This window comes from Meriones unguiculatus, chromosome 11 (assembly GCF_030254825.1).
Source record: "Meriones unguiculatus strain TT.TT164.6M chromosome 11, Bangor_MerUng_6.1, whole genome shotgun sequence".
In the NCBI taxonomy this organism is placed as follows: Eukaryota; Metazoa; Chordata; class Mammalia; order Rodentia; family Muridae; genus Meriones; species Meriones unguiculatus.
The window spans coordinates 94756799-94772095 of NC_083359.1; the positions used below are offsets into that span (position 1 = coordinate 94756799).

General features: G+C 38.5%; 1 protein-coding gene across 1 annotated transcript in view; it reads left to right on the top strand.

The window, feature by feature from the left end:
* Positions 1–15297, top strand: part of Fmn2 (formin 2) — a 312755-nt gene that overhangs the window by 281325 nt on the left and 16133 nt on the right. The window contains exon 17 of the mRNA XM_060364725.1: positions 4418–4567. Within this exon, the coding sequence (XP_060220708.1) occupies positions 4418–4567 (150 nt within the window). The remainder of the gene's footprint in view (positions 1–4417; positions 4568–15297) is intronic.

Consider the following 15297-nt stretch of genomic DNA (forward strand, 5'->3'; position numbering starts at 1 on the left):
TCTTTAAAGAAGTGGTATTTCTCTTAATGATCAAGAGAAAAAATAATTCAAAGTTGTGTTTCATAAATTGTAAAGAATTAACACATCAAACCCTAGAAGTGTTACAAGAACAAATGGCATGCTGCTTCTTCATAGGAGTCACCACACCACTCATGAATGATCTCACCAAAATGTTCAACCATGTCCACACATTCTCAAGCACCTAGAATAACATGCCCATCTATAAGGAATACAGGACAAAGTACACTACACCACTGATATGGAATAAGGAAAACCCATGCTAAGGAGAAGCTGCAGAATAAATGATCTTGTTCCTTCAACAATTAAGTTTCAAAGGAAAAATCTAGAAATCCAGTTTTAGGATCTTTGAATTATCATAATTAATCTTTGCGATGAAGCAATAGGGCATCTGGGTGTCAAAGTGAGACGTGTGATGTCACAATAAATCATTATGTTGTTAAAGTGGGGCACTGTAATGGCACAATGAAGCATTATGTTGTCACAACTGAACATTTTTGATGGCACAAGAGGACTAATGTCACAATGATTCTGAAGTCAATGTCAAAATGCAGCACTGTGATGGCAAACTGGACTAATGTGATGAAACAATATAATATTGTGATTTCACAATGGAGCATTTGATTTCAGCCTGGATAATTGTCATGCCGCAAAGTGTCATTATGATGTCAGAATATATCATTGTGATGCCACAAATTACATGGTGGTACAGCAAGATATTATAATTCACTTTTATGATGTCACCACAGAAGCTTTTGATGTCACAATGATATACTGTGATGTTGCTACTGGCCATTGTCATGTCACCAAGGATTAAAGTGATGCCATGTTGAGCCACTTGTACTTCGGAGATGCTATAATAGAATACTGTGATATAACAAAGCATTATTTGGGAACTGTAATTGGGCACTGTGATGTCACAATGGGACATTATGATTACAAAGCTGGACATTGTAATGACGCAGCAGAGTATTTGGATGTCACATGATACTGTGGTATCAAAACAGAGCACTGAGTTCTCAAATAGGAGAATTTTTACGTCCCAATGGAACACTGTGCCGTCACATTGGAGAATTGGAATGTCAAAGTGAAATACTATAATGCTGCAATATCACTGTGATATCACACTGCATAATTTGATGATGCCAGGGAATATGGTGATGCCACAATATGTGCCTATATATGTGCATAGATTTATCACGATTCATCTCTCTGAAGTCACAAGTTTCATATCAATAAAATTAGGTCATTTCCTTTAAAAAAAAAAAAAAGGACAAGTGAGTAGGTCAGTATATAATATATATGAAGCCACACTGTCTAAGTATTGGTAAGTTATCTGGGTAGCATATAGAGGATGGTTACATTGTTCTGCTTATCTTTGCACATCTCTTCATCTTACCATAATGAAGAAATATTTTTAATTCACAAACATGCATGCAAACACAGAACCATAATAACTATATGCATATTGTAAAATTGTAAGAGAACCTATATTAATTTAAAAAGAAAATTTAGGTCTTTATTATACATAATATAATATAATATAATATAATATAATATAATATAATATAATATAATATAATATAATATAATATAACATAATATAATATATGTAGTGTGTGAGTAACTCTGAAAAGCCTAGTTGTGTGCTTTCTTTTTCTAATAACTGCTGTATTTAAATGTATTTAAATGTAGGTCAAGGTCTCTTAATTCTAGCTCTGTTTCAAAAAGGAGATAGTCTATAATATGTTCAAGATATATTAAATAAAATAAGATATTTTAAATAAAATATGTCTGATGGTAATTCAACTTTAAACACCCAGTGGAGTTCAGCAACATGTTTTTCTGGTTTTGTCTTTTTGAAGATAGTATTATACTCTATCATTGCCTTGATCCCATAGTAGTTTATATCATTTTGGGTTAATCTGGGTAAGTTTTCTGTGTCTGGAAATATATCTGGTATCTAGGTTTCAATTTACTGGAATATATGTTTTAAAAAGCATTTCCCCAAAATCCTCCGAATTTTATTACTATCTGTTTAGTGTCTCTTTTTCATGTCTAACCTTATTAATTTTAGCTTTCTCTCCTGCTCTTGGTTTGCTTGGATAAGGATTTGTCAATCTTTCTCATCTTTTCCAAGAATCAACACTTCATTTTGTTTAAACTTTGTATTGCTTTCCTCAATTTGCATTTTATTAATTAATTGCCTTGACCTTCATTAGTTCTCTCTGCCTAGTTTTTCTGCTTTTATGTTTCCTGGGTGTATTATTGTGTTGTTTAAATTTTCTTAGGTTAATGTGAGATTTTTGTTACACAGGGATTCATAGCTATACCATTCCCTCATAGAGTTGCCTTTATTGCACTCCAGAGATTGTGCTTTTATTTCTTCATTTTATTCTAATATTCTATAACTTTCCTCTCTGGTCTCCACCTATGGATATAACCTCTACAGGCAAATGTAAGAACACACACCAACATATACATATGAATACATGCATGTTACACACCACATATACACACCCAATAAAAATTTTAAAATAAAATAAATAAATCCTAGTAACAGTAGTTTTAATTTAGAGGAAATTTTTACAAACTATACATATTTATATTTAACATAATATAAAATTCAAGTAAAATAGTAAATGAATTTGTGTGAAAATATTCAACAGACACTTTGGTGTTCCATTTTTCCTCATGACATGACATAATTGTTTATAATCTTTTTGTTGTTGTTGAAAAAGTTAAGAATGACAAAATGGTTTCCTTATGCAGTGAGTTAGAATTGGAATCCAGCTTTCTGCCTCCTTTCACTCTCAGTCATTATAACATGTTCTTTTACGATAAAACTTTCAAAATATTGCAAGATAGCTAAGTGGATGGACGACTTAACTCAGCCTCAGTGATTCTTCTGTGTCTATCTCCTTGGTGTTGGACTTACAAGGGTGAGCCACAGCCACAGCTTTTCTGTGTGAATGCTGGGTTCCTATTCTGGTACAGCGAGCACTCTACCGACAGCTATTTTCCCATTCTCTCAGCTAACAACTATTAAACCAGCAATGTTTGTCTCTGCAGAAACTGTCACAAAATGTCAGTGCTACCTTCATTTCAAGTTATGATGGCTGGGTACTGGGGAAAGTTTTCAAGGAACAATAACCTAGGCTGAGGTGAACCTTGTTGACCTTGTTTAGTCAACCTTATTGACTAAAATACTGCTACTCCCTGGATCTGAATTTCCTTTTTGTGTTTGCTGTTCAATCACAGCTCAAGAACCTTCTGAGCAAACTTGACGTAAAAACCTCATCTTTTAAACGTTCACATTATTTTATAGCAAAAGTTTAAAATTTGTTACATGATCACTTGAACATGTATTTGTGTGTGAGTGTCTCTCTTTCTCTCTGTATGTGGCTTATATTTATTTGTTCCTATTTTTTTATTATTATTTGGGAAAATCACATTGCCATAGAAGTTTTTACTTCACGGTAAACCAGGCTTGATATCTAGACAAGAAATAGTCCTGGCCATCAGCCATCAGCCATCAGCCATCAGCCATCAGTCAAACATCAACAAAAGTTACGTTGTATTTGCACATCACTCCTTGCGTTGCACCTCTGACCTGTGTCCTGCTGCCCAGGTTCCCTCAGTGTGGATGGCATCAGGTACTGGAGGCCAGGCTTCTGTTCAGGGGACTGTTTCATGACATGGAGAGACTTTGTTAAACCTGTTAATGACTAGTTGTGTGTTCCTTGTTGAATTTGAGACTTGAGCCTTGATGTAGTCCCCAGAGTCACCCCAGCTAAAGACTAGGCTTGCTCACTATACCATCACCATGCCTACTGTGTGCTAGCCGCTGCCATGTTATCTAGATGGCAGGCTTTATCTGTGTCTCCTAGGTCATATTCTCCCCCCCCCATCTCCTCCAACCACAAAGACAAGAACGTGAATAACATACACACAGAATGATATAGACATAGAATACCTATAAGTTAGTGTAAAGCAGAAACTATATTATTTGTTTGGCAGCTAAGAAACAATCTTAGGCTTACTACTTCTTCTTACATCCCTATGTTGACCACCGTTCATTCCTGAAATACGTGACTCATTGAAAATGGAATTTTCCCAGTGGTAGTTTTCAGTATTAAGATAATTTTTGTCCACTGTTCTTATCTTCAACTCTAACTCAAATATGAAACCATGAAGAACTACTGCTGGTGCCCAAACAGTAAGGAATATCATATTGGAATATCCCATATTAAAAATTACTGTTGGTGCATGGAGACTTAGAATCATCTTGGTAATAACACTTGTGCATGAATGAAATCAGCATTTGGATGGAAAAGGAATAGCCCATATTGGAAAGTAATCATGGTTTTTATGTTCATGTGTGTGTGTGCTTTGACAGCTTTTTGGAGACCACAGCCTACTACTTCATGAAACCAAAAATTGGAGAGAAGGAGGTGTCCCCAAATGTTTTCTTCAGTGTCTGGCATGAATTCAGCTCTGACTTTAAAGACTCTTGGAAAAAAGAAAACAAACTGATTCTGCAAGAGAGGTAGGTATTTTCATTTTCACAATGGCATTTAAAACTGGTATTTGATTAAGTGTGACTCCATTGGGGGTTGCCAATTTTTATAACATGAATGAAAAGTTTGATAGCCCTCACCCTGGAATACAAGTTGAAGAGGTGCTGATACTTGGCAGACTCTGGAGTTTGACTGAGAGGAGTATGGATTGGATTGTGATTCTACGGAGAATAGAGGAGGGTAGGGGCAGTGTCGCTGTCTATTAAAATAAGCTCTATCATGAAGAAACCACAAGAAGGAAACCCAAATGAAGGATTGAATAACCCTATGAGATAAGCTCTCTTCCTTCCAAAGATGGCTAGCAAAAGCTGCAAAGGTCAGAGGAATAGTTTTTCCTCAACTCACAGTCTATTGTCAAGTTCGTCAGCTCATCTCAGAATTTTACCCAGATATCTCCCCAGACCATTAGAAGATTATACATTTTGAAAAGACCCCTCAAGAATCTTGTAGAATTATACCACATTTCCTAAAATAAATCTGTTCAGGAATGAAGAGAAATTTTTCTCTCTTGAGTATGTGAAACAACATCTCAGGGATTATGAACTTTCACGGAGGCATATTAAATTTTAACTCATGAAGAAACCTAGCCCTCCCAGGGCAGCGTCCCCAAATAGCTGAGTCTAGTGGGGAAATGAAAGAGAAACATAATCCACCCAGAAAGCAAATCCTAACACAGAACCAATTAGTGCACTTCCTCGCATCCGTGCCCTAACAATGGCCTTACTTCAGTTCTTTAGAGGGCTTACATCCCAAGAGACTTGGTTCATCTCTGCTATAATATATATAATATTAATATATAATATATATAGTTATAATATATAATATATATAATAAAGAATCAATTAGTGCACTTCCTCGCATCCATGCCCTAACAATGGCCTTACTTCAGTTCTTTAGAGGGCTTACATCCCAAGAGACTTGGTTCATCTCTGCTATAATATCCCATAGTTTTCTACTTATTATCTTCTGGTTGGTTTGCTTAGACATATGCCATGATTGATACCTAGTTTTCAAGAATGAGTAGGTTTCCACATCTCCTTAAGTAAAGAGTTCATGGCTAGCATTTATTGTGTGTGGAGATGATGCAGATATGACCTTAGCTTCCACAATTACAGTTACCCATCCTTCTTGTGGCTCACTCCCTCCAAATTTAGCTGAATTGGTAAGTTCCAGGTTCAAGGAGAAACTCTATCTCAAAAAATAAGATGGCGAAACAATTGTGAAAGTCACCCAAAGTCAACCTCTGGCCACCACATTCATGCTCATACACACAAACACACACACCACATCACACACAAAAGACACTTATATTTTAATCACTGTTCTTCCATATATTCATTTACATATCCCTTTGTGCATATATTAAGTGATTTTTTTATTTTCTACCCACCAAAATGTTTGCCCAGTTTAGAAGATTATAAAGAAGAAACTTTTTTAACCCTAGCACATTAACATATTTCTCTCCTTGAATCTCTAAATTTAATTTTTTTTCACCTAAACAAAAGAATCTGAAGCCTACTTACCCTGTGGTTTAAAATGGAAAGCATAGCATTTTGTAAAGAACAGTTATTTGTAATATCTCTTGGATGAGGAACGTAACTGAAGATAGAATGGGTCTGATTTGGGCATCAACCATGTAGGAATAAATACAAGAGTAGCTGCCTTGACATGTATCAGATGAGCAAGCATGTCACAGATGCTGGGGGACATGGTAGACCCAATCATCATCATTTCCTGTATTGCCACACATAGCATAAAAGCTGGTAAGAAGATGGCATCCAGGAGGCCATGCTGAGGCTCGCTGATTCAGATACATGGTTCAGCATACCTTGGAAGGAGCTCCGTCTCTAGGTGACATTAACAACATTGCTCTTACCCTATGGATTCATTGAGTCTGACATGCTCAAACAAATCACTTTCACTTTTCAACTCCTTCAATCAGCCAGACCTTGTTCTGGTGTCTTGGACATATCACATCCTAGAAACATGCTAAGGGCCTTTGGACACGCTGTGGATGACTTTGTGGCTGTTTTGTGATTGAACCTGTGCTTCTAACCATCGACTTATAAGTCTACTACATTTGCTCATGATAAAGGGCTAAGGCAGAGCATGTGGTGGGCAAGGAAGGACTGGCATCTGTTATGTCTCTTGGAAAATGACAGCCAGGCAGTTCTGAAGAGCGGGGCTATTGATCTGTAGCATTTGTGCAATGTTGTCCTTTTTCTCAAAGCTGGATGCACTCCATAAGTAAAGTAAAATAAACACAGAAAAATGTGAGGTCCCTATTTAAAGATGAACAATTTCAAAACAACAAAGCATTAATACAGACACAGAGCGCTTCTGAGGGCTGTGTACCACGTGGCTGACTATCCAAGTCCTCCATCTTGCTGGTATCACCTTGACATTATGATTTCCATAGTAACAGAAACCTGCTTCAGAAACGCTATGCCCTGGGGTAGGCAATGAGGAGGTAATTAGTTCAAAGTGTGAAACCTCTGACCCAGCCACACCACGTGAATAAACAGAACCTTAGAAAGAATTTAGACACTTAAGATGTGATGCTCTTTCCCCAATAACCCATTCCCTCTTCTGGGCTCCTGAAATATTTGCTATCCCCGGCATATTTTATTTAAAAGCCAATTCTTTATTGCATACCAGCATATTTTCAGTGTTTTTATTTCATGCTATAAATTCCCTTGCTTGGATTGTAGTATTTATTTCTGAGCGAGAAAGTTCCTGTGCATATTTCTAGGAGAGCATTCACCTGTGTCTTACCCATAATGCTTTTCTTTTGGTACGTCTGTACATATTTACTGATGACCTATTTATATCACTGCCATTGACATGGACATGGGAATGTAAACATAGCTCACTACAGTAATGAACATGTTTTTTTTTTCACACAATTTTAAGTTGACCACTGTAGATCATATTTTATTTCTTTATGTGAATGGGTATCTTGCTTTAGTGTATGTCTGTGGCCCTGTAGATGCATTGCCCACAGAAACCAGTAGAGGGCATTAGATTTTTCTGTAGCCAGACTTAGGGATGGTTATTAACTGCCCAAATGCAGAACCCTGATGGCAATCAATAGGTTAGGCATGCATCCCTGGAACTCCCTTAAATCAAACAAATGTTTTATTTCTTTATGCAAATGGATGTCTTGCCTTAGTATATATCTGCGGACCATATAGATGCATTGCACACAGAAACTAGTAGAGGGCATTAGATTCTCCGAACTTACAGATAGTTATCATATGTCATGTGGGTGCTGGGACTCAAACTCTGGTCCTCTGGAAGGGAAGACCCCATTTGTTTCATTTTAAACGTCTTCCCTCTGTTCCACTCTTTTCATTTTCTCTCCCTCCCTTCTTTTCATCCTCTCTTGCTGTCCTTCCCTTCCACCTCTTTCACTTTTTCCCTCCCTTCCCTGATCACACTGTTCTCCCACTCTCTTCTGTGGGAGAAGAGACTTCTTTGGCCTTTGTGAATATCCAGGGCAAACTTTTTCACAGCCCTGCCACAGAAAACACTATTCAGCGCCCTCTAGAAGAATTCCAGGGTAAAGTCCAAATAAGCTCTGATAGCTTCGGCTCTAATACTATGGCCAGCCAGGGGCCATCACAAATAGCTCAACTGCACCTCAACCCATTCCTCCAGCCATGGGTTGGCATGACTGGCAGGTCCCTTCATAGAAGGTTTTTTTGGGGGAGGGAGGGGATAAGGGAAAAACAATTTCTTGAAGAGAGAGAAGAGAGAGAGAAAGAGTAAACTGCTATCACAGTTCATCAAACCTGTAAAAAGTTGTTTGTGTAATTGCCAAAGTGATTTAGCATGTGTAATGTGGCTTTTCCTGGGGAGATGTGAGTGAATGTCTGTTTACTCCAGCTAGAGAACCCATGAGAGACAAAAGAAAAGGCCTCATTCATGTCCAGCCTAGTAAGCCAGTGAGTTATGGGGGTAATTGGTAATGTGAAGAGTTACAGGCTGAAGCCTAGCTAACGTAAAGACAGCTGTGTCACCACAGAGCCCCCTCCTGCATAGGAAATGAATCTCAAAGACTACATCCCTGAAGCTTCCTGCCCAACTCATAGACAGCTCATTGACTGGAGAATCCTGTGTCCCCAGCAAGCATTGCTGCACTTATAACCTTAGGGAGATGCCTTGCAAATGCTCCAACTTCCTGATCCTAGTTGTTTCAGCCACTTCCTGAGTCTTATGGGGCAGTCATCAAGAAAGAAGTGTTTCAGCTCTGTGCATAGAAGTAACCTGAACAGCGGTATTAGTTGTACCATTGAACTCTCACTTCCTGGTAAAAATTCCCTTGCTCTAGTGTGTTATTTATAAACAAATGATTCTTTGATGTTTTAAGTCCTGGGTGAATGTTTCTCATCTCAGGGTAGGAGGACTCTGCCTTTCTAGCTTTGTCTGGATAACCTGTGAAATTTCATTAGTGTGTTTTCTGATATGGTATGTTCCCTCTCATTCATGCTGAGTAGATCTGTCCTCTCTCTAAGGAGATGTAGTTTGAGAAGCATGGAAGTTAGTTGCTTGCCAGTTATTACTCTGGGACTGTCTGAAAGGTCATGTACCCATCAAGAGTCTTGCTTTCCTCACCTATAAAGTGGCGACTACATCACTCCTGCAGCATCAATGCACACATAGGATGAAATGATGTACTCATGTACTTAGGGCAGCACCTACATGTTGGAGGTTTGTGAACTGTTCCTTTGACTTTTAATATCAATGGCATGCACATTGGATCTCCAGGACATGATTTAGCATATTAGTAAGGTTTAGCATTGTTCTAAGAGCATAGTTTAAAGATGCATGTGAGGGTGGGCCTTTGTTAAAATGTTATTCACTGCATGCTGTACTTCTATATGAATGCTGTCTGATATGATAGAGTATTGCTTCTATATGAACCACTAACCCACTGACTTTGCTCTAAGTCAACAAAATTGGTACTTTTCCATCTACTTGGCACACATATACTTATATCAATTAAAAAAAATCCTTTTTTAAAGAGATTCAGACATGCCATCATGGAACAACAAAAAAACATAAAAAAAATATTTTTTAATTCCATTTGCATGCAATTTTTAGGAAGGTCAGGGATGTGTTAGCAAGCCCTAGCAAGCACCCCCCCAAAAAAAATGTCTCACAGAGAATGCTTATAATATGTAAGACCATAGGAAAACTTCAGCATTAGTTCAGCAACATTATTAAGACCTTGCAGAGATAGGACAAGAGCCCAAATGGTTAAGCACATATGAACATTTCGGTCTCTAATTAATAGACTGTGGGATAGATCATGAAAGAAGAGCGTAGCCCCATCCCCCCACTTCCCACGTAAGCAACTTCACCTCTCATCTCTGCTTTATTGTGATTTCAGATCAGTATTCAGCCCAAATTTTCATCTGTATAACTATGTGGGGTTTATTTTTGTTATTCATTCAATAAATCTTAAACGTCACTAGGCACTGAGGTGTTCAAGTCCTCAGGAAGGAGATCTCAGCTTCCTTGATTGTACAGTCTAGCACTGAGTGGTGTGAGATAAAGCAGAGAATGAGGCCAGGGGGTGAGATCTATTCAGAAGGCTTTCAGCCTGGAGCTATAGCCCATGCAAGGTTTTTTTTTTTTTCCCAGACAGTTTAAGACTAAAATAATTTTAGACAACAAAATTTATCTCCAGAGAACTGTCTCCCAAGCTTCATGATTCATAATGTGGTATACCATAATTTCATATTTAATCATTTAGACTTCTAACTCAAGAAATCAGTTACGACATTAGTATGAGTTATATTTAAAATGTTGTCTAATTTAATTCACTGCTTTATTTTACTGTGAGACAGGTAGTTTTTGGCTAGCTACCCCTCTAATTGCACCAGCCTGTGGCAATCAGTCAGAGCTCAGCCCAGCTGAGGCCTGCAATTAGAGAGAAATGATTTGGATGTTTGTTCTTACAAAGTCATATATTGGAGATTTCTCTTGCTGTGTTAAAATTCTTTCTGAAATTTGTATTCAAGTGATTCAGATTTAGGTATGATGTCATCATGGAAGTTTGGGAAGGAAGAAATTAAAAGCAGTTGAAAATAAATCTCAATGGAGATAAGATAGGTGAAATTTCCACCACCCACCTGCTTTTGAGACAGGATCTCTTGTAACCCAGTCTAACCTCAAATGTTCTGTTGCCAACACTGACTTTAAACCCCTGACCCTTCTGCCTCTACCTCACTGGAATTACAGGTATGTGCCACTGTAGTTGGCTGGTGTTATGCTGTGGAAGGGCTTTGTTCATGCTAAGGTGCTGTGGCAATCTGGTGACATCCCAGCTGCTGAAATCCCCTCTGTGCTCCAGTTTTCTGTTGTTGTATAGTAGTAGCATTGAGTTGGCTGACCATTTGCCCTCTCCATTCAGGTACCTATTTTAGAGAAATCACTCCTAACAGCATCTTCTTTCTATTGCCAGCTCTCTAGCACGGGAGCTTTGTCTTGATAGTGCTTGAGCAGACGCTTAGAATCTTACTCCTAAAAACCAAGGCACCAAGCCTGTGGAAGACTGTTCTCCAAAAACAACCCTTACACACGAACGTTCTTGCAACTTCCAAGCAGTCTACAATGCCACATCTTTCACCCAAACCATAGTGATTTGTTAACTTACTTCACTGCTACTTTCCAACTCACTGCCCATATAGCAGTCAGTGATCTTTTAGGAGAAGAAAAGCTAGGCTGACTTATCTCCTGAATCTCTCATAACATGTTGGATTTAAATTCTTAAATTCTGGATGTTAGCAAGTTCACTTAGTAAAGTTGAGATCTCCTAGAAGGATATAAACAAGCCAGAGTGACACTTAAATAGGAAAGAAGCGTTGGCTTCTTTGTCTTGTCATAGAAAAAAAAAAAAAAAATTAAAGCTCCAGGGAAACGTTTTCTCAAATGCTTTTTGACTTCTATCTTCAGACTATAGAAAGGAATAAGGAAAAATATACGTGATCTAAAAATATAACTTAATGTAGGCCTAGCATGCACAAGTCCCCAGAAGAAGAGAGAAAGAGAGAGGATAAGAGAGAGGGGTGGGGAAAGGAAGGGACAGAGGAGGGAGGTTTGGAGAAAAAATACCCAGTCACAAGCAGAAGCAACTCTCAGGAGTTGTAGCTAAAGCACCTAAGTAGAAATTAGCACCCCAAACCAAGACAATGGCTCATCCAAAGGTATTTTTGCTTAACCGAGTCGAGTCGAGTATTTAAATTGCTGTCTGTTCTCTGCGTGAGTTTATGAGAGCTGGTGAGATATCTTGAACCGCTTCTAATTTCCCATCAGCATTTGCTAAAAGTATTTTTGATGATTTAGCCAAGTTTATAGTAGAAATATCTTGGATCAAAATATGCTTCCTGGAAAATATGAATCAAAATTATCCCTCAAAAAAAAAATAGTGCCTTTTAACTTATATGGGCTGAAAACTGCTTCCATAAAATTAAAGGGGTAATTCTCATTTCCTTTAAGATAATTTTAAGGACTACCATGGTTGTTACAGGAAGATGAGCAGATCTGCCAGGTTTGTGTAAGAGAAAATTAGTAAATATTTTGGTTTGTGGGGACTTCTGCTGGAGCCTGGATTTTTAAGATAACTAAACTCTTAGGGATCAAAGTTCTTTCCATGGGTCTTTTCTGCCAAGACATTGCTTCCTGTCCAAGGCAGAAGTCACTCCTCTGTCTGCATCAGGGATTTCCACTCAAATATTGCTGCTTTCCCACTATTGAAATGTGTTTGAGAAGTCAAAGGTAACTCTTCTGCACTTAAAAATGTGGGGCTTTAGAATAAATAATGCCCAATCAGAAACTAGGCTTGAGAGAGACACAGAGGGAAGAGGTGGCCTTGACCATGTCAAAAATATTAGTCTCAGCATGAAGCCAATGACAGAGTGGGGCTAAGACTTTTTTTGTTCTTTGTTTTATTTGGGTCTTTTTTAAGGGAGTAGGTGAGGCAGACAATATGGAGAAAGACCTTTTACACTGTACTTACTAGCAAGCAGACGCGCCATGAAAGCTAATCTTACTGATGCTGACAAACTAGCTATGAAATTACAGTGTGCTCTTGGTTGTTGACATTTGCAGTCAAGTCAAATGTCCGTCAATCAAACTGCAGCTCTCAGGACAAATTAATGCCACATAGATAGTTTGTCGGGTTTTTTAGTTATGGGAAATCTGTTGCTTATGGTATGCTCCTACTTAAAAGTGACCTTCAAATTTTAAATCATCATTGTTCAAGGTTTTATACAGAGAGAATGTTTTCTGGCTTTATTCAGGTCTAGTTGACAAATTATTTATAGATGGATAGGCGAATGTTTGGGTAGTTGTATACATCCTGAATGATTGTCATAATCTAGTCAAATGACATATCCATCACATCACATCACAGAGTCACACTGATTATTTTTAAATTTAATTAATTAATTTTTTAATTTATTACAATTTGTTTACTTTGTATCCCAGCTGTAGCCTCCTCTTTCATCCTTTCCTAATCCTACCTTTTCTCTCTTTTCTGCTCCCATTTCCCTCCCCCAGTCCAATGATAGGGGAGGTCCTCCTCCCCTTCCCTCTGACCCTAGCCTATCAGGCCTCATCAGGACTGGCTGTATTGTCTTCCTCTGTGGCCTGGCAAGGGTGCTCCCCCATTAGAGGGAGGTGATCAAAGAGCCAGCCACTGAGTTCATGTCAGAGACAGTCCTTTTCCCCTTACTATGATACCCACTTGGACACTGAGCTACCATGGGCTACATATGTGCAGGGGTTCTAAGTTATCTCCATGAATCCTTGGTTGGAGTATCAGTCTCAGAAAAGACCCTTGTAACCAGATTTTTTGGTTCTATTGCTCTCGTTGTGGAGCTCCTATCCCCTCCAGGTCTTTCATCTCCCCCTTCTTTCATAAGATTCCCTGCACTTTGCCCAAAGTTTGGCTATGGGTCTCAGCATCTGCTTTGATACCCTGCTGGGTATAGTCTTTCAGAGGCCCTCTGTAGTAGGCTCCTGTCCTTTTACCTGTTTTCTCCCTCTTCCGATGTCTATCCCATTTGCCTTTATGAATGAGGACTGATCATCTTACCCAGGGTCCTCCTTCTTGTTCGGCTTTTTTCGGTGTACAGATTTTAGTATGTTTATGCTATATTATATGTCTATCATCCACTTGTCAGTGAGTATATACTATGTGTGTCTTTCTGTTTCTGGGATACCTCATTCAGGATGATCTTTTCTAATTCCCACATTTGCCTACAAATTTCAGGATTTCCTTGTTTTTAATTGCTGAATAGTATTCCATTGTGTAAATGTACCACAATTTCTGTATCCATTCCTCAACTGAGGGACATCTGGGCTGTTTCCAGATTCTGGCTATTGATTTTTTTTTTTTATTTTTATAATGGTAATCCTTGAGTTTGTAGCTTCAATTTTCCATTTTAAGAGTACTAATGCAAATCCAAGTCAATGAATAAAGAGTTGTACCTAATAGAATCCCTAAGCATTTTTGCAGTGTAGCCTCTCTAATTATGTGTTCAGATTAACATATATACAAGCCAGAGGTCCTTTTCCTCAACCTGTTTTAACATCTTTTTATTTGAACACCATGAACATTTGTACTTTGGTATATTTCTTTCCATTTTGACTTTTTTGTGCCTGTACTTCCTGGATAAAGTCTGAAATAACACACCCAGAATCCCTGCCCCCCTGGCAACTTTTCAAAGTTTGGAAAGTTTATCTAATCATCGTCATCTGTCATTGTATCTTGGTGATGTTAAGCATCCTCTAAATAATCTATCAGCTCTGTCTCCATCCTCTCCACTTTGCCCTGGCCATGTTCCACCTCCAATTGATTACCCACTTCTTTCCTATAGGACTCATAGTTCAGCTGGCACAGAGACTCACATACCCTGTCTCCATGAAAGGCAGTGTCCCTGGCCAGTGTGTCTCCACAGCTCATTGATCCCCTTCTAGAGAAAGACTGCTCTGTCTCCTTGCTGAGACCTTAGGTGAATGATTTAAAATTTGATGGTAAGCCATCTGAAGTACTGTTGGGGAAGCTGTGCCTAGAGTATGAGGTTCATCTTAAGAGCAGTCACCTCCTCCTTTATATAAGGACACAGAACTCTCCTGGTATGGGCTAGTTCTGTTTTTGTCACCTGGGTAGAGATGGCTCCTTGTCCTACCTGGCAAAGGGAAGCTAAGGTAAAAATAAAAGCCAAGGGGTGCTGGTGTCACTGTAAAATGAGCAAGCAGATCCATTCCATCCCTGGTGTATTTTTTTCTTGGTTCTTAAAATTAAATACTAATTTTTGGTAATAGGTATTCTTTACAATTTTTAATTCTATTTAGTTTTATGTATATGAGTGTTTTGTTTACATGTATGTCTGTGTACTACTTGTGAGCCTTGTAATCAAGGACAGAAGAGGATATCAGATCCCCACGAATTGATGTTACTGATAGTTCTGGGCCACCATGTAGGTGCTGGAATGGAAACTGAGTTTCCATTTTCTTGGAAACCACCCGGTATTCTTAAAGGCTGAGCTATTGCTCCAGCTCCAGGAAGCAAGTAGCCTTGATGAACATAGGATTCTGGCTGTGTTTGTCAGCCTACAGCTATTTCTCCAGAGGTGGAAAGGACACAGTATGTAAAGTCATGTCCATCTCCTCTTAGGCTTCACAA